Genomic DNA, 19139 nt, shown 5'->3' with positions numbered 1-19139 from the left:
CACTTTCTTTTCCACTTTCCAGTCGCGCGTCCAATCTTGCCACCTCTCAATTCAGAAAAAAAAAAAACCAACCACGAAACAAAACGAAACTTTGTGGGGTTTTCCCCCGCGGTCGCGGCAGCGGGAAGGCCAGCCCGCCAGCCGCTCCCCTCACAGCCGAGGCGTCGCCTCCCGGCGGGCCTGCGCCGCTCATGAGGGGGCGCCGAGGCACCCGAGGTAGGGACGGGGTCTGAGGGGATGAAGGGGTCTGAGGGGACGACGGCCTCCTAGCCGGGGGGGGACTTCACCGACCGAGCTCCATCGCTGATTTTACCCCCCTCCTCTTTGTCTCGTTTTAAACGCCTCCGTGCCGCTCTCCAGCACCCTCCCTCAGCCTCAGGCGGAACGTCCAGGTGCCGCCGACAGCCCGCCCGCGACACCATTGCTTCACCGCGCTCCCTCCCTCCAGCGGGCAGGCGGTCACCCTGCCCGGATCTCCCCCGGTGCCCAGGCCGGCAGCCGGTTGCCCCCCAGCCCCGTCCCCCTCAGCCAGGCGCCGCCCGGCCGCGGGCCCGCAAACGTCACCGCGCGTCACCGCCCCCCTCCCCATGCAGGGGATTCTCCGGCCCGCCCTGACGTCATCCCCGTGCCGCGCAGGCCGCGCCCCCTCCGGCCGCCATGTTGGGGGGTGTGCGCGGGGGAGCGCAGAGCGGCGCCGCCTCCGCTGGCCGGCAGCAGCAGCAGCAGCCGTAACAGCCCGTGTTCCGCCGCCGCGCTCCATGGCCAGGAGAAGGGGGCCCGCCGCGGCTGCCCACCGCCTCTGAGCCGGCCGCGGGTCTGGGAATGCGCAGCGGCTGGCGGCGGCTGCCCGGCTAGGAGGAGAAGCCGGGACATGGTGCCGTTCGCTCCGTTGGAGGACGCGGAGGAGCCGGAGCCCTGTCACAAAATGGAGCTGTACGTGAGCGGCGGCGAGGTCAGTGTGGGGCCGGGGGGGCGGGGCTCCCGCACCGCGGCCGGCTCCCCGCCGGCACCTGCCCGCCCGCTCCCCGGCCCCCGCCTGGGAGCGGCCGGGCTGGGGGCGGAGGGCGGGCGCAGCGCAACGCCCCCGGCCTCTCCCTGCCGGCCCCCGCTTCGCCGGTCCCCCCCCTCCGCCCTCGCCTCGCTGCCCCCGGTCTGCCCGCCGCCCTCCTCCGCCGGATCCTAGCGCTCTCGGCGGCGCCGCCGCTTCCCCGCCTCCCCTGGGATCTCCCCCCTCACACACACACACACACAGGCGGCCCGGCGCTGCCGCCGGCCACCTGGCCTGGTCCCGGCTCCTTCCCGCAGCGCCCGTGCCGGGACCGCCCCCCCCCCCCCCCCCCCCCGGAGCTCAGTCCGGCTCCGGCCCGACCCGGGCAGGCGGCGGCCCCCAGGCTTGACCCGCAGCCCGGCCGCGGCCCCCCCCGCGCCTCCCCCGCCTGGCCCGAGGGCGGCGGGGCCGTGTGGCGGGGCCCGACCGCGACCCCCCCGGCGCAGGCAGCGGGACGGCGGCAGCACGTGCGGAGTGCGGGGGCCGCCGGCCCCGCCGGGGGAACAAGGCGCACGGAAGAGCGTTGGGGCCGGTGCGCTTCGTGTCGCCTTCCTGACCGTGTTAGTGTCACGGTTGTCGGTTCCCTGTGAACGCGGTTTTACGGGCACGGCTCGCGTGGAAAGTTACTTTAACTCCTCCTGAAAATGTGACTGTACGGATCGGGGTGTGCATCCAGGTAGGCTGGCCCTGGGAGCGGGCCCTTTGCTTTTGCACCCATTAAACTAAGAAGTAATTCTCATACGTGCAACAAGCAGAAGGACCCGGGAGCATGCGACTGAGGTTTGGATGCGTAAACGTTGTAAAGGACGAGGAACAACTTCGAGAGTGGCTTCGAGGTACTGCTTAGCACTCTAGGTGCGTCCATAAGCAAGTACCGAATGTGATTTAAAAGAAAATAAATGGTAAAACTGGTTATGCTGTAATAAAGCGCCTGTCTCAGCAGAATGTGACACTCGGGTCTTAAAACTTGCACTTTTAAATCAGAAGCGTAGGATTGTGTATCAAGTATCATCAAGTATGACAAATAAGAGATTACACCTAGGTGTATTAGGCACACAAAAGATGTTATCTAAATAAAGCTTCGTAAAACTGGTCAGACTTGCTTTCTGTGATGCAGTAGGCTTTTCTTATCCTAAGTAAAAAGGTCTGTAGCAAATTCATCTCTAAGTACAAAGTGTGCAAAACAAGCCTCAGTTAAAGTTCTGGGAAGAGTGAAGGGGTATCCTTTAAAGAATTGTGTTGAAATGTCATTATTTGATAAAAATTGGTACTTATAAGGAATCCAGTAATTCAAATAGGAATCAAGCCATGGGGGTTTTATATCTCATGGGTTTTTTAAAATTTATTTTCTATAGTTGTGTCTACGGAGTGCCGCTTTCAAGTACTATAATTACTGGACATGCATTTCTACATCATGACTGCTACACTTTTAACGCTTTAAAATATTCTGATGATCTAATAATACTGGATGCGGTACCTCTACCTTAATATTAGAGAAATCCTAATTATGTTAGTGAAGCTACAGGTAAGGATTAAGAAGTCAGCAGAAGTATTAAGGCTTATTTGTTAGTCTTGAGGTTTATAAAAATCATGTGCTGTAGTTAAGGTATGAAGTTTATTGAAGATCTGAGAACTTTCTTGGCCCTGTTGATCTGTTCTTTAAGAATATTGTGATACATTGGTGTTAAAATAATCAAACTTAGAATATTGTAGCCGAAATGAGAACTTCTGTGGTGGTTGTGCATCTCTCAGTATTTTTTGGCTGGACAAATACACCTCCACTAAGGCTGGTGCTACTTTGAGTACCGTGTTCAGTGCTGTTTTTGTGTATGGATTTTGCCATAAAAATTTATTGGCAGTTAGCAGGAGTGGCTGGAGAACCAGCCCTAGCTCTGGCACGGCAAAGCTCAGACAGGTAGTTCTGCTGACGGTGGTGACGTTTACTGTCAAATACTCGGCTGGGCTAGGGCTGCCGAAGAGGCGCGAGGTTGGCAATGCACTGCTGGAGGAACCAGGTTCTGAAGTCACACTCGCCCGGCCAACAGAGCGTAGGACCCTGCCTGCCCAACTGAAACAGCTCTGTGTTTGTAACATCTGAAGGCAACTGATTGCAACAGTTGTTCTTAGAATTGTGTTTTTCTCAAGCCTGTACATGAACTACTTACTTAACAGGGTCTGTGTAAAACCCATTTCACTTGTGCTCTGATTAAAGTGTTTGTTACATCTGTGTTACATGTGGCTATCAGCCTTTGAGACTTCATTTATACCAATACCAGTTTCTTCAAGTTGCATGTGAAGTTCCCAAATTACATTAACAAATACTTGTTATTGTCATAATGCTTTATATTAAGAGCATCTCAGGGATGTGTTGTACTTTTTACTTGTTGGAATTCTGCATTCACATGGTTTGGGGATTTAAGAATTTTATATTATAGTAGATTTTGGTTTGGTTTGGAATCTTTCCTTAATATTTTTTTTTAATTAATTGTAGCCTATAGTACTTACTACAACCTTACATTGGCAGTCTGATAGATCTCATTGACCTTGCCTGCACTGTCAACAGTGTTATGGAGAAATAGTCCTATATTTTGAAGAGTAACTTATTCCTACTCGCTGGTGCTCTTGGCCATCAGTTGTGGCATAGGAGGAAAAATCTGAGAAACAGTTTTCTCTGAGGAATTTGCTTGTTAATTAACTAAGTTTAGGATTACATTATTAGAAATAAGTGCATTTCCAGTGAAGTAGCACACACGTTGACTTGAAGTAAAAACAGTTGGCAAGGGAAGAACACGATCTTGGAGGTAGGAAACAAATTTTCATGCTTCACGGCATAAAAACGACATGAGCTTTTGGAAGAAACCTAGGATTGAATTATTTTGCCATTTTTTCATGTTGCTCGTCTTTGAAGTGCTGAGGGTTACATTTTGGACTGTACATTGTGCTGTTCCTGTTCTTATATTCCTATGACAGTGTCACTTGTGAAGCAGTTTTGCAGCTGTGGGAATTCCTTAAGCCTAGGTAGGAAGGGTCAGTGTCGTGCAGTTTAAGCTTTGAATGTTGAGTGAACCTCTTTCCTCCTAAATACAGGATTAATACGTATTTTCATGGTAATATAATTAAAAAATTTTCATGGTACAAGGGTGCTGATAATACTCTACAACAGTTGATTATAAAAATATTGCAGTCAACAAAGAAACAGGAAAGTCAATGTTAACATTTTATTGACCAAGCTGAATGAAATGCAAAAATACTTGGAATTGGGCAGAATACAGTAATTTTGGAATTTTCTGCCCATTTGATAGAAGTAGTCTTGCATTTAAAAGGATAGGTGTAATTAAAGTGCATGCTGTTTGCAACACATGAATATTGTGACTTGCATAAATGTGACCTCATACTCAAATATTTGTTTTTGAAACAAATGCTTCAGAAACAGTTGCTTAATTGGCTGACAGTGACAAGGAAGGTGAGGCTGAAACAACAAAGTGGCTGGAAACTAAAGTATTCTGCTAGAAAAATGGGACTGCGCTGAAAGTTGCTGCCTCCCAAAAGGCATGCTCATCAGTTGAGCTTTGCTGCTGTTGTACGTAATCCATTGCCAGTGCCAATTTAAATAAACGTATCTTTGATTTTGGCCAGTGTTTTCAGTCCATTCTCTTAAGCATGTTCTGAGCCTCGTCTGTCAAAGGCCACTGAATTTTGTTAGTGTTTGGAGTTGCATAACTCCTTTGTGAGTAATTACTGGCAGTGACATGGATGACTCAGCTACCTAGTTTTGTGCATCTCTGAAAATCTCCACATTTGGGTGGTGTTATGTTAAGAAAAAGTAATAGTTTTGCCCCTAACTTGAAGTACCCTCAGCTCTTGCAACAATTTAGTTTTTATGAAGATTTATGAGAACAAGCCCCCTTAAATAAAGTGGAGGGGGAAAAAAAAGAGCAAGCATGTTAATACTCTTAAATGGAAAACAATGAGTGTCTTTATGCATTGAGAAGTGCTGCAATATAATAATAATAATTCTGTTTTGGTATGCCACTTTTGAAGATAATTTTTGGAAGTCTGCTGTCATATTTTGAATGTGTAAAAGGAGCAGGGGGTCTGAGGTAGCTCACCTTGGTTCCCCCAGGATAGCTTTGGAGGTGCTTCACAATAACCATAAATCAGAAGAATGGTATGGTGTGTTAATTCATATATAGAATCTTAATGTTTATGTAGATGTGCTTCATTACTACATCAAGAATAAAATTTGAAACACATTGTTTTCATCAGGTTAAAACGTTCTTTCCCAGTATTCCTCATTTGTCATTAAACATGATTTTGAGATTGGCTGCTTTATGCCCTTTGGTTATGGAGTTACAGTCACCTCTTAGACAGGCGGGAGTGAAAAGGGTCTCGAGTCCTTCACTGCTACAGCAACCCCTGCGCTTGTGGTTGGGTTTGTGTCTTGTCATAGCTATAGCTAGTCAGAGACACATGGCATTCTCCCCTCATCTCTGATAATGGGAAGGATCAAATGTTCTCTTAAAATTGGTAATTATATGTTGCTGAATATTTGTTATCCTGTATGAAGGTATGATTTATTTGCCACAGGATAAGAACTTTCTAACTTTCCCTAGTAACTGACTATGGGTTTAAGGTTGTTGGTTTTGTTGTTTGGTTTTTTTTAAGGTAGATGGCTTTATCTTCCTTTTCTACTTAGTACGTTTGTGTGTGTGAGTGAGTTACCTGGCCTCTTTTCTCAGGAGCTGAGGGACTGAGGCTAGCGCAGGGTTTGTGCAGGCGGTGAGCAGATGAGAAGAAAATTCAGCGCAGACCTGCAGAGTCTGACAGGGACACTGCTGTCCCTTCAGCAGGACATCCTTCCTCTGGTCACATCGTGGTAGGGTGGGACCCCGCTTTAGTTGGTGCAACTCCGTTGGGTAATTCTAGTAACACTGCTTCATCTTCCACTTCGTGGGGCTGGCTGCTGTACTGGAGGAAGCTTCTCCTTCCCAAAAGTATGCGAGCCCAGGCAGTAAAGAGCACTGAATACAGGTTGGGCACCTGCATACAATAACAATATCTGCTGGTTTTTTACAAAAAAACCCAACAAACCAACCAAAAACTTGTGGGTGTTTTATAGGAAGAACAGGTGCTGTTAAGCTTTGGTTTTGTTCAGTCACTTCTAGACATTTAAAAAAAAAATGAAATCCCTTGCCTATTTGGCTGTGCACAGAATCCCCAAATTTCTCAAACCTATCTCAGGAAATAAGATTCAGTAGGCCAATGTGTTGCTCATTAAATTAATGTTGCAAACACTCTGCAGATGTAATTCAGAATAAATGAGGAACAAATGTTGTTGTCTTAACAGGGTTTTTTCCAAAGGATTTGTTTCAAAGTCTTTTCAAAATAATTGGGGTTTCTAATGCAAGCTTCCACTCTAACATTTTGAAATAAGTATGTGAAATAATACTTTTGTATGTGGGGAAGCAAACTGGTTAGTCTTGCGTTCATTTGGAAGAATTGAGAGGTGTAGGTCTGGTGACTAGCTGCAGTAACTTAGCAAATTAAGCACAGTGAAGGAGGAACCGTGGAGGATGCAGAAGATTTTGTTGATACATAGGATTTTACCTGTTTGTAGCCAGGCTAGATTATCCATGAGTGGTGATGAATAATGCTTTCTACTTACAATAATGTTATGATTATAAAATTCCCAGTTTTTCTTCTATAAAATTCTTAATTCTGTTTGAAGGCTTAAATGAAGACGTGTAAAAACAGGGCAGAGCAAACGAGCTTTACATCTACAGTTTTTCCTTGTAGTTAGGCATTTTGCTGGCCATTTGTCTAGTTTCTTTTGGCCAAAACCTGTAGACCCCCCAAACCATAACACATTTACCATATAAACAGTTAAAACATCCCTAATACGGGGGCGAAGATGGTTCAAATCTTTAGTAATCCTGGGATTCCTCTGTTCTGCTGTAATTATTGGAGGAGAAACATGTGCAATAGTAGTTAAGACTTTTACCAGCCGCAAAAGCCCTTGGGATGTTCTCCCAAAGTAGTAGGGTATGGTCCCAGCAAGTCATGGGATCCATCGCAGCTATTTAAATCAGAAGGCAGATTGTGCTCTGTTACCTCGGAGGCCGTTTAGCATCAGAGGACTGGGTCTCTTAGCCTACTGCTCTGGAAAAGTAAGTTTCTTACCTGCTAGGTTGTCTGACCTTAACTTTGTTGTCATCTTTTTATATAATTGTTTTGGTTATTGTTATACTAGTCAACAATGTGGAGTACATTCTGTAGTTCTCAGAATATGTATTTGGAAAGTATTGACGCTGTTTGCTGAAATGTCTTAGTTTAATTTGTTTTAATTGAAGTTAATACTTAAAATGGTCAGTTAGTTGTAGGACTTTAGCAGTACTGAAGAGCAAAATGATTCAAGGATGAAAGAATTTCCTTCAGACTAATGGTACTTGCTTCTTTCAGTTGTTCTCATTGTAGAGATAAGTGCTTTCTAATTCTCAATAATAAATTAAATTTGTGCATTCGTGGATATTTAGTAAATAATGACTTAAAGGTTAAAATAAACCTCTTCAGGTTAAAAAGTTCTGTTCTATGCATTTGTGTGTATTCAAGATTAAATCACTGAAAGGGGTGCTACTTGACTGCAGAAGCAGAATTTTGTATTTGGTTTCCACAGAGATGGGAATTAAGTATTAATTGTAACTTTCCTTTTTTGCCTAATATGGGGGACAGTGGAAACTTCTAGTTACTGAAACTTGGCCAGTATAAGTAACTGTACAGAACAGTAATGATTTGACTTTTGCCACTGAATTTTTTAACTGAATAACTAACAAACTCCTAGACTTTGGGTTGCAATCCAACAGGTTTGTTGTTTTGTTGGTTTTTTTAAGGGACAGTGACCACGGTTCACAAACAAAGCAAGCAAAAGTGTAGTCATGTATATCGAGCAATAAAAGTACATTCATGCACTTGGACATAAAAATTCTTTGGACTAAAAATTGGCAGGCATCCTAGTCTTTGTAGTTATAGGGAAAAAAAAAACAAACAACCCATGAGCAACAACGAAGGGTAAAAGTGTACGATGGGAAATTGTTAATTAAGATGCCATTTGATTACCTGCCTTAAAAGTCCAATAACTTACTATATTTGATTTGCCAGAAAGCTGAAAGTATGCTTACATGGCATGCTCAGGATCTACGTAGATCAAATAACATGCTGATTTTTTTTTTCATTCAAAACCCCATTCCAGCAGTGACACTTTCTGTGTCTGGTTGCCTGGAGTTAAGCTACCGTTTTCAGCGTATCTAGAATTCTTCTGGCTGGTAGTTTGGGTTCCAGAGCTTAAATGTAAGTAACAAAACTTGGAAAATGTTGACTGTATTTAAAGAAAGAAAAAGCAAAATGCAGACAAAATTCACTTCAAATTCAAGTACTTGAGTGAAAATTGCACGTATTTCTGAGCACCTGGAGTGGAAACTTGTTTTATTACTAGGTCCAAATAAAAATAAGATTTTTGGACAACTTTGGTGTGCCTCTCCTTGATTCGCTGTTAAATGTAATCTAGTGATACTGTGAAAAGAAATTACGTGGCAGTGAATCATCTGAAATGTAATTGAAGTTCATATCTGGTCTGAATGTTGGTATTATTTCTTGATGTATTCAGTTAATTCATACAATAACATATATGTTTGTAAACTGTGATTGAAGTAAGCAAAAACTTAATTAACTGAATGAAAGTAACCAAAGCCTCATGCTGCTTTCCTTGATATTTTTTTTTCAGTGAGGATATAGTCCAAAAATAAGTGCCAGTGTGTTGATACAAAAATTGGAGATTTGATTTTTATCAAAATCATTAATATAAGAGTTAGCTCTTAAAAGCTCTACTTGAAATCAAGAGTCCTAGGAGCAGCAGTGGAAGTGGTTGAGGGTTTGCTTAGATGATGCAATTGTGGTGGTATAAACCTGTCCCTTCAGCCCTACCTGTTTGTCAGGTTTTCTTGTCGCTTTTAAATGGGGGCATGGTCTATATGGCATTTCAAGATTCTTTGTAGTCCTGTGTTTTTACCAGTTCACATACTGATAATCATAGCGTATTTTGGTATCTTAGGCATGTATTTGAGATAAATTCAGAAGTACGAGAAGAAAATGTCATGACCCAGTCTGAGAATTTAATGGGTTCAATTTCTGTTTTCAGGAAATAAGTTGTTTGTTTCCTTGTGTTATTTCTAGCTAGTATTTTGTTACGAGATCTATGCCACATGAAGGTAGCGATACTGAACAATTAACATATAATAAATTAGCAATTATCACTAGCAAAGTCCGTAACTAGCTTCAACCATTTTTCAGGTATTTCATTTGTCATTACTGCTCTGTGTGTTTGAACAGTGTGCCCTTTATTTTCTGCATATTTTTTTTTTTATTTCAGTTGTTATGCAGCATTGAACCATTTGTTACTTAGGGAGAACTGAACTTTTAGTTTGTTTGGTGTTTTTTGTTTTTTTTTGCTATTGCAGCTGTGGACTTGGTACCTGCTTTTTACTGTTGTTTTTGGGGGTACACAACTGCTAGCAAGTATTGTGCTCACTTAAAAGCATGTTGTTTATTTGTCTCTGTCTGGATGCCTGTCATACTTTTCTGCCTCTTAAAGGTGGTTGGTGGGTTTGAAATTGATCCACAAATATTTTAATATACAGATCTACAGTTTCTAAACTACTTTGTTAAACTGTGACTGTTCTGTTTGCTAAATATTTAAATAACTTTTGATGCAAGCAGACTTTTGGAGGGATCTAATTTTTGAGGAAATTATGACTTATTTTTGTGCATAAGGATTCTGTGGTATGTATTCTCCATTCTGCTTGCTCTTGTGCTTCTGCTTCTTGCCCCCAAAAGGCTTAAAAACATTTTTGAATCTCTTTTTCTTTAATCTGCAAATTAATTTTCAGCAGCAGATTTTACAATTTTAGCTTTCTGAAAAGCATCCGCAACATAAATTTTGTACATTTTACATGTCATCTTGTGTGGATGGTATCTGTAGCTTTTAAAGAAGGAATTTTAAATTAATTCCAATTAAATAACACTGTGGAATGGCATTTACAAAGGGATATGCTAAATGATGCATAAGGGAGACACTAAATATAACTACTAGGTAGTAGTGTTTGATTGAAACTACAGTTTTAAATTAGAGCAACAAGAACACCAGTTTTCATTTGTGTGCTCTGAAATGTAAATTGGTCAAATTATAAACTCTGCTTGTTTGAAATTGTTAGGTTTTAATGATGTTGTTTGGTTTGTTTTCTTTTTCTCTTCTGCATTCCCATTCCTTCCCATCTCCAGCTAAATGGCCTTAAAATGGCAGATGAGCCTATGGAAGAAGGTGAACCATATTCTTACCATGTAAGTATATCCGATTAGATGTTCAGTTTAGGCACTCAATTAGCATTCCGTTTGAAGCAAAATTTATGCATTCCCTGCTCTTTAATAACTTTTGAACCTTTCATTTTGTTTGACCAGATCTGAAGAGGCTCTTAAGTCTCAAAGATGAATTGGAAAATTAGTACCTGGGTAGGGGCCGTAAGTGCCTTGTTGGGGAAGCTTGCACATCAGGCAGTGCTTTATGGAAAACAGATTCTGTGTGCTGGAGAGGGCAGGTCCCTCAGCCTCAGAAAGTGCTCAGTCCAGCCATGAACCTTTTACACATGGAGTGTTTATTGTTGCCTCTTACTACACTGTCAGCTGTTCTTCCTTTGTATTTTTTAATGTAGCTGCTGTACATTCATCTAGAAGGTACTTAATTCCTGCTATTTTAGAACAGAATTGATTTTTACACCAGGATGTTAATTTGACTGTTATGTACAAGTATCTCAGATAAACCCTGTTGTGCATGATTTTTGTCCAGTGCCTTGGTGATGTGCATATTTAGGAGGTGCTGAAGATCAGTGTTCTGTACGCTGGCTAAATCTTGGACTAAACTTTAGGCTAATACTGTGTGTGGTGAAATGCCTGACATTGCATGGAGAAGTTGGCCATCATTTTTGAACACAGCCATCCATGTATTTTGTGTTTGGAACAAGATCATGGAAAAAGGTATTAAGTATATCTTATTGCCAGCTGTAACCACTGCTTTGTATTGCAATAATAAGTTATAAGTGAGTGATCTGGAGAGTAAAGTCTTGGGGGAAGAAGTGTGGTGCTTGGACATTTCCTGGTGTAGAGTAAGTAAATAAACAGTCAGTGTCACGGTCATCTTACACGTAGCGAAGAAAGATGAGCAATGGGTTGTCTCAGTTGTTCGCGGTACTTGAAGCAGAAGGATGTTGCTGAGCTTGTTTGTTAGGTGCTTGGAGCTACATACAAGTCAAGCTGTAACGAAGTAAGATGGCACAAAGCCATAACCGATTGCGGCGTTTCTTTCAGTGCTTTGTCTTCTGTTGAACCTGCTGGGAATAGTTAGATTTTGTGCAAGGCAGCTCAGTGGGAGCTAGTACCTGAGCTCTGAAATAGATTTGCTGCTCAAGCAGCAGAGCACAAAATCAGATAGCCAAATTAGTGTTTTGTGGAGGCCAAACTAGAAATGAAAATGAAACTGGCTTATATAGCTGTTCAGCTTTTTCCCTTCTTGTGGGAAGGCCACTTCTTGTGGACATGAAGGCAGAGGCCTTCTTATACTTCAGTCATGCCAATTTTTAGTATTTAATGATAGTTAAGTAAGTGAAATTATATAGCCAATCTTTTGTGAAGGTAAAACACTTCATAAAAAATAGCTCATTTCATACATCTCAAGTTATTCTTTATTTGCATGGAAAGCATTTTTCTCTTCGGTTCACATTTAGAAATACTCTGTCAGTCTCTGCAGCAACCACAATATGATGTCACAGGCTAATGACTCAAGGTGGGTGATAAACAGAAGAGCAGGTGAACTGTTAAGGATCTTTTCTCATGCGAAGGTTCACAGTGTTAAGGAATACAAATTAGAATGGTGAAGTAAAAAGGCTTCTAAGTATAGTATTTACATTTTTCATGGAAAGAACCAGCCATTAGTCTGTTACGTGACAGGACAGGACGACGTTCTGCTTTCATCTGTCCTGGGCTGACTTGAAATGCTAGTGTGTTTACCTGCATTAGATTCCTGCCATGTGTTTAAAAAAACAAATAAAAATGAAATGTACATCTTTCCTATGAATATGTATATGCGTAGTCAACAGGATGGATGGATGAAATGAAGTTGGGATGTCTACACTGTATCATCAGTGTATGTCAGCGTTTTTTTGTCAACAAAAAGGGAAATAAACTATCTTGGAGTGTGAATTAATGAATTAACTTTGTTATTCAGCAGTATCTTGTGTTAATACCTACCTTTGCATGGGAAGCAGTCAGGACAGGCCTTTTCCACAAAGAGGGAAATAAGAGATGTAGGGGAGGGGAAGGGACTCGTGCAGTAACAGCTGGACTGCAGTTTGTGACTATACTGAGATGTTAGCTTGAATTCTTTCTTTCTTCCTCTGGAAACAAAAGAATTAAGGCAGAGACAGTTAATATAGTGCGATGATTACCCCTGCTTACTTTTTAGTTATTACTGTAAGTATGTACGCATTTAGGTGATCAGATTTCTACCCTGAATTTCTGTGTAAACCCACATAGAGGATTTCATCCAGGTACTTCTGTATCGTCTGGTAATGCGTGGTCCTGGGCAGCAAGACTTTCTGTCTGTAGTCAGCGTGACTGTAGTCTGATGTTCTCCCCTAAAGCCAACTGTTTCATCCAGTGGCTGGGTCTTTTTCTGGTGCTGTTCATACTTGCCGTTGCAGGAGAGCAGTGTACTGTGGGCTGGTAGGGTGTTTTTCTGGTCTCCACTAAGAGAAGCTTTCAAGACGAAGACCTAAAGGGAGGACAGGAGGACAGTTAATAATCATCTGGGTACCCTAAAAGGAAAGTACTGCAGATCAGATGGGATTTTCTGTTGTAATTGGCTTCTTGTATTTGCTGTGTACAAGAAGTTGGTATTCTTGACAGGGCTGAGGGGTGCCGCTCTTTTTTCACATACAAGCAGAGGTTGCTGTTGTAGGCCTTGGCACATAGGTTTTGTTTTCAAGGATACTTTTTTTTTTTTTACATCTCACTTGTTTTCACTCACAGAAATTTCTCTTACATCATAAAAGCTGCAACAAGTCATCTGATTTGTTTTCATCATGAACGTTTGTCTTTTCACAATTGTAGCTGCTGTGCCCTGCTTTTGTAGTGAGAGTAAAAGGAAGAAGTCAACAGAACACTGAATCTTTTACCTACCTCAGAATTACTCCCAGCTTTTTGAAGGATGTTTCCACACAGGGTAGTCTTTCCATGAGCTCTGCACCCCAGAGTTGTGTTTCTTCTGTTGGATGCAAGAATTGTCAGAGTTCTTAAGATGACTCGTATCTTATTTACGGTCTTCAAATGATACATGTTCCTCTAGCTACAAGTGGATGACCATATTTATTATTTGCTGCTGTGAAAAGCAATAATTACCTAAAAATGATGAAATTCAATTTAGCTTTCATTAAGACTATTTCAGGAAAGGGAAAGATGAGAAGAGTAATCACTGGGAAAACTAAAGGCTGCTAAACAGAGGTGAAGCACAGAGGGATCATCTTGTACAGATCTTTAAACTGAGTATGTTTATTCCTTTCATGTAAGAAAATCAATCTTTGCTGTGGTTGTAATATTTATGACAAAAGCAAATGAGTATTCTTTGGGAATTTTACATCAATTTAGAAATTTTAGATGCATGTATTTAAGAAAGGGTGGTTGGGAAAATTCATGATTTGAACAGCTTTCTTTTCTGCCTTATTAGAATTTCAATTATTTTATTTTTTTAAAAAAATAACCAACCAAACAAAAAGAGCAGGCATTTACATGCACTTCTAATGAGAGTTGATAAATTCAAGCCTGTTCATTATTGTATTTTGTTTGCCTTGAAACGATAGGATGAAGGAAGTGTGAAAGAAATTCCTATTACACACCATGTGAAAGAAGGATGTGAGAAAGCAGATCCAGCACAGTTTGAATTACTTAAGGTTCTTGGACAGGGATCATTTGGAAAGGTAAGATAACAAACTTTGTTTTCATCTGATGTCTACTTTGAACCTGCTTTGTCTTCCCTTATTTCTGTGATGCTACAAGGTTAGAAATAAACATAAGAAATCTAAGTCCAGGTAGATGTGCTTGTGGAAATTGCCCTGTTTTGGAGGAAGTTACCCACAGTGTTTTGCAGTTGGGTGGGGAGGTGGTGGTGGGTCTTTTCATTTTTACTATGATAGCATTTCTATCTTAGTGTTCTTTAGAGGAAAAGCAATGTCTTTTTCCATAGATCTTTCCAGATGTTCAAGAAGGATAGTACCCTAAGAGTTGCTGGGAATGTTTGAAAAAGATACTGACAAATTTCATCTTTTTCCAGTCTTGCTCTGTTGCCAAGGGAGCAAGGTTTATAGCGGGACAGCACATCAGACCCAGCAACAGCCTCAGTCTCTCAGCAGAAGGGTTAGTCAGTAGCAAATTTTAGGAGGTCTGCCACGGAAAGTTAGTTTGCTTTAACTAAACAGGGAGGCATGTTTGTGGTTCATCTGGACTGGCAGCTGCAGCTTCATGGGGAACCATGGCACCAACAGCAAGGGTTTTTACCAGTTGGGTTATAGAGTTAGGGGTGGGTTTAATGCAACAGCTCTGGTGTGGACAAGCTCTGTTTGCCTAATGCCTTGGTTATTTGAAGTAAAATCATGGTGTTTTCAACTGCCTCAAGACTTTATTGCAGCATCTAGTCAGGAATCAGAAGGAACAATATTTCTGTTCCATATAGTTTCCCTCAGATCCTCTGTAGCTTAGGTTGATGCTTGGGAGGCAGCAGTGCTGTAACAGACATCGATAGACACTTCTGGAGGAGATGGTGATTTGTCTCTTAGTGATGGTACTTGACGTGTTGTGGAAGTTTGATTTTATTTTTTTTCCTTTCAATATACAAACTGTATTGATATAAATACAGAAGAATGATTGTGGTAGTTTGGAACTTGAACCAAAGTAACAATAAAGTAAATAACCTGGGAAATCTATTTCAGGTTTTTTACTTTGCTGTTTGTCAAGTTATCTACAGCTAGAAGATGCTAAGTGAACAGTTATTCAAATAGCTTATAGAAAAAATATGGCAATTATTTGTTACAATAATTTCTTTCTGGTGTCACACTGCAGAAATGAAATTAAAAACCTAATGTCTCAGTCACTAGCTTGAAACACATTAGTTGAAACATTAATCCTAGTGTATAAGAATCTAATGTATTTTTTTTTTTAAACAGACTCTTAAACTAGATCTTTTGCAATGCAAAAAGTAGACAATCAACTTTATGTATGTTTCCATTTTCCAGTTCTTCTGCTAGTTTTGTCTGTCTCGTGGAAGGAACAAATCTCTGCATAGAGATATATGGAGAGGGGGGGTGGAAGAGAGACATTAGGAAGGCAGTCTGTGAATAAGCGATAGCTTGGAAAATAGACTTTAAAATCTTTCTTAATGTTTTACAGTTTAAGAAACACTTCTTTATCTGGTAATGTTTATTGCCAATTCCCTCATATGCTTCTCATCTTCAGAGCCTAAAAGGCTCTGCGTTTATTACTCCTGACTTGCAATGTCTTAAGCTATCTTAGGGTTCAGCACATCTGGTACAGACATCTTAGCCCTGACTCAGACAGACTCTTACTTCACAGAGTTCAGACTTCTGACAGCCTAAGGAAAGCTCTTGCTCAGAATCCCATCAGGTTGGTGCGACGTCTGTTTTAGAGCTTTTGAAACCTGGCAGTACTTCTAGCTTCAGCTTTAAGAAATGGATGGTGACCTGCACATCTGAGCGGAGCTGGTTTTATCATGTATTTGTTGCTTTCTGTTGAAAAGAGAAAACAACAAAGATCAATGGCTGTTGTCTTGATGGTGTTTTATCTCTCCGGTTCATACTTCCCAGGGATCTCCCTTTGGGTTTAGCAAACACAAGGTTTGTTTGCTCTCTCTCTCTAACCTAGTATGGGGCTATAGCCCATCCTCTACCTGTCTTTTTTGACATCTGTGCAGTATTTAACACTGCTTCACAGAAATAAGGAGTTAAACCTGATGTCTGTTACTGAGTTTCTGTCTTTGGCCTTTGATAATCACCTTCAGCAGATCTGCTGAAGATGATCTGCAATTCACTTGGGTGTATCACCTTGAGTGTAACACGTGCCCATCTTGATTTTGCTTTACAATTGAACAATCGATCGTTATATCTCTGCAAGGTGCAGGATTATGGAGGCTTTGCAAATTAAATAGATGGTACTTGAGTAGTTCTTAGTGGCAGCTGGTTTAGTTCTTATTAGCTAGAATTTGTGACTTGTGTGTGAATTCCTTACAAGCTGCTAGTTATTAAGCACTAACATATTTGAACGTGTTTGTTAATCTTCTGCTTTGGTAATTGTGAGTGTTTTAATCTACAGATGTTTGTTTTCTTATTTGCTGGTGTCAGCGTGATATAATAGGAGAGCAGTGCTGTAGGTCAATCGTTGGGCAAAACTTAAAACAAAAAGCCTGATAACCTTGAAAAGTGATTACATTTTTCTTCTAACCAGAGTTTAAAATGGAAACAACCCCTTTCCTAACCCTGTACAACTTAGTGACAGTGTATGAATTTGTGATTCTAGAATGGAAAATTTGACAAGCTTATTTCATTACTTTTTTAAAAAATATTTCTAGATATTTAATTTCTAACAAAGTATATATGTAAATAAATCTAGTGTTAATGAAAATCTGAATAAGGTAAGATCAGAGAGGCAATTCTGGGTAGCTCTTGACATTCCCTTGTGATTTGTAAGTGTTGGGGTTTTTTTTACAGTACAAACATTCCTCATAACTAAAAATTGCTATTATAAGAAAAACAACTTAGAAACAGGAGCATGTACAAAACTGTTTTGTAAATTGAAAGACCTAGTAGTTAGAATATTAGTCAGTGGAGCTACATGTATTTCTACTGCGTTATTTTATCTAATACTGTGCTTTTCTTGGTGTCAAGTTATATACAGTTTAAAACTGCTCTGGAAGGAAAAGAGTAGAAAAACCTGTTGGGAGTTGCTATTCCAGAGGGAAAGGGTGCTTTGATCTTAAATGGTGAGGTTTCCTTGCTTTCATCTCGCCACTCTTACAGATTTCATTAATACAGCCTGTTCCATGCTTGAAACTTGGGTCTTAAACCTCAAAATCTCTTAGGAGGTGGCAGACCAGGCAGAATTGTCACTTTCCAAGAAAGTAATATAAAGAAAAGTATTTATATAAGTACTTACTTGTTAAGTACTTATTTAAACAGCTTGTTGTAGGGAAGAATGTATAGTTTATGACCAATCTGAATACTTCAGAGAGCTTGGTGGTGCATGTACCTCTAATCTGATTAAGGGAATGCAATTTTGCTCTTCCTTTAAAGGTGTATGCTTGGGAAAGAATACTGAAAGCTGCCAGAAATTAATAGGAGGTTTACAAATGCTTTGTGATAGTTGTGTATTTGATTGCTAAGCTTGCTTATGTAAAGAGACTTGCTATGAATACTTAGCATCTTTTTATTCCTCAGAGATTTTGAGGAATGGGATGGTACTAGGAACACACTATTTCCTTATCTCTATTAATGAAGTTAAAAGTAAAGACATAGTAATGCTTTTTTAGTCGGGTTGATTTAGTGTTTACATAAAATATTTTTAGCAGAATTTTTAAAAATGGGGTTTGTATTACCAGGTCTTCCTCGTACGGAAAATAATTGGTCCTGATGCTGGGCAACTTTATGCAATGAAAGTACTGAAAAAAGCTTCTTTAAAAGGTATGTGTAGCTTTTGGATTGGAACTTTATAAAATGGTTTTCAGTACACTTGTATCTCTTATATGAGTCTTGTAAATACTTAAAAGCCTTTTTTTTAATCCTAAATATTTTTCAGTGAGTTCATAACTCTTCTCCGACAGTAGTTTTTTTTCTGGAGTAACTTGTAAGTTCATGTTTAAGAAATATTTCAAATTTGGCCGAATAGCTTTAATTATGTGGTAGAAAGTACTCTTTCAAGGTTTTAAAATTGCATTATTTAATTCTGTTTAGTCTTTTCACTATATTAAAACAAATCATAATTATTATTAAATTATATTTCTTTATCATTATATTAAAACAAACAATTTTCATTATGTCTTTTAATTTAAACTCTACTGTGATAAGTCATTCCCTCTTGTTATAGGTGCCATAGCAAGCTAACTTACGTTTCGGCTTTCAGAAGACACTTTAGTGAATGCAAGTCCTCCCTGTTTAAATAGGGACTGTTACTAGTTAAAGAGGAAAAATTAATTTTAAAAGACAGAAAATACGTATCCAGTACAAATAGTTAATTCAGAGGTTAAAGTTAGCTGCCTGGAGATGTAGATGTGAGCTTTTTTTCTTGAAAATGATATGGATTACCACAAGATACTGGGATGTATTGGGGAAAAATGAAGACAGTAAGGAAGCTGGGGCAGGTAGGAAACAGAATAGAGTTCTGCTGTCTGAGCGTTTGTGTTTTGTGGGAGACTTAAAAGTTAAAAACAAATAAATAACAAGGAAAAGTATTTCTTTAGACAGCAAAGACTTCCCGTAGGCTAGGTTCTGCTCAATTTGTATTATACCAAATACATTTGTTTCATGCTGGTCTTTTTGTCTTTTTCTTTTTCCCCTTCTCTGCAGTTCGGGATAGAGTTCGTACAAAAATGGAGAGAGATATATTAGTAGAAGTAAATCATCCATTTATTGTCAAACTGCACTATGGTTGGTATTTTTTTTTTGCTACAATTTCTTACATTAAGGCATAGCTGATCTTGTTCTTTCTCAGTTTTGTGGTGTCCATTTTAATGTCCGAATTAGGTTCTAGCAACTTTAAATCACAAAAAGCTAAAAAAGGGAATGTAAGCACACGTGTATATAAAAGTTTTAGGTGAAGTCCTCTTGAAATCAAAGAAATGGAAAATTCTTAATTTCTACAGAGACTTATTTTTTCTTTTCATTGAGTTAAAACCAAGGTAATTAATGTACTTGGTGTTACCCTGTTTGACAAA

At 40.4% G+C, this 19139-nt stretch overlaps 1 protein-coding gene across 5 annotated transcripts in view; it reads left to right on the top strand.

The window, feature by feature from the left end:
- Positions 1 to 224: 224 nt before the first annotated feature.
- RPS6KA6 (ribosomal protein S6 kinase A6) overlaps positions 225 to 19139 on the top strand; it is a 43748-nt gene continuing 24833 nt past the window's right edge. Inside the window, exons 1-5 of one of the 5 annotated variants that reach the window (XM_080365226.1) lie at positions 225 to 952; positions 10379 to 10438; positions 14005 to 14121; positions 17808 to 17889; positions 18772 to 18852. In XM_080365226.1, coding sequence (XP_080221352.1) covers positions 872 to 952; positions 10379 to 10438; positions 14005 to 14121; positions 17808 to 17889; positions 18772 to 18852 — 421 coding nt within the window. In that variant the 5' untranslated portion in view covers positions 225 to 871. The other 4 variants (XM_080365229.1, XM_080365228.1, XM_080365227.1 and 1 more) reach the window with 4 other exon arrangements.

This window comes from Falco punctatus (assembly GCF_963210335.1).
Source record: "Falco punctatus genome assembly, chromosome: 15".
NCBI classification, from domain to species: domain Eukaryota; kingdom Metazoa; phylum Chordata; class Aves; order Falconiformes; family Falconidae; genus Falco; species Falco punctatus.
This window is presented reverse-complemented; position numbering and strand designations above follow the sequence as displayed.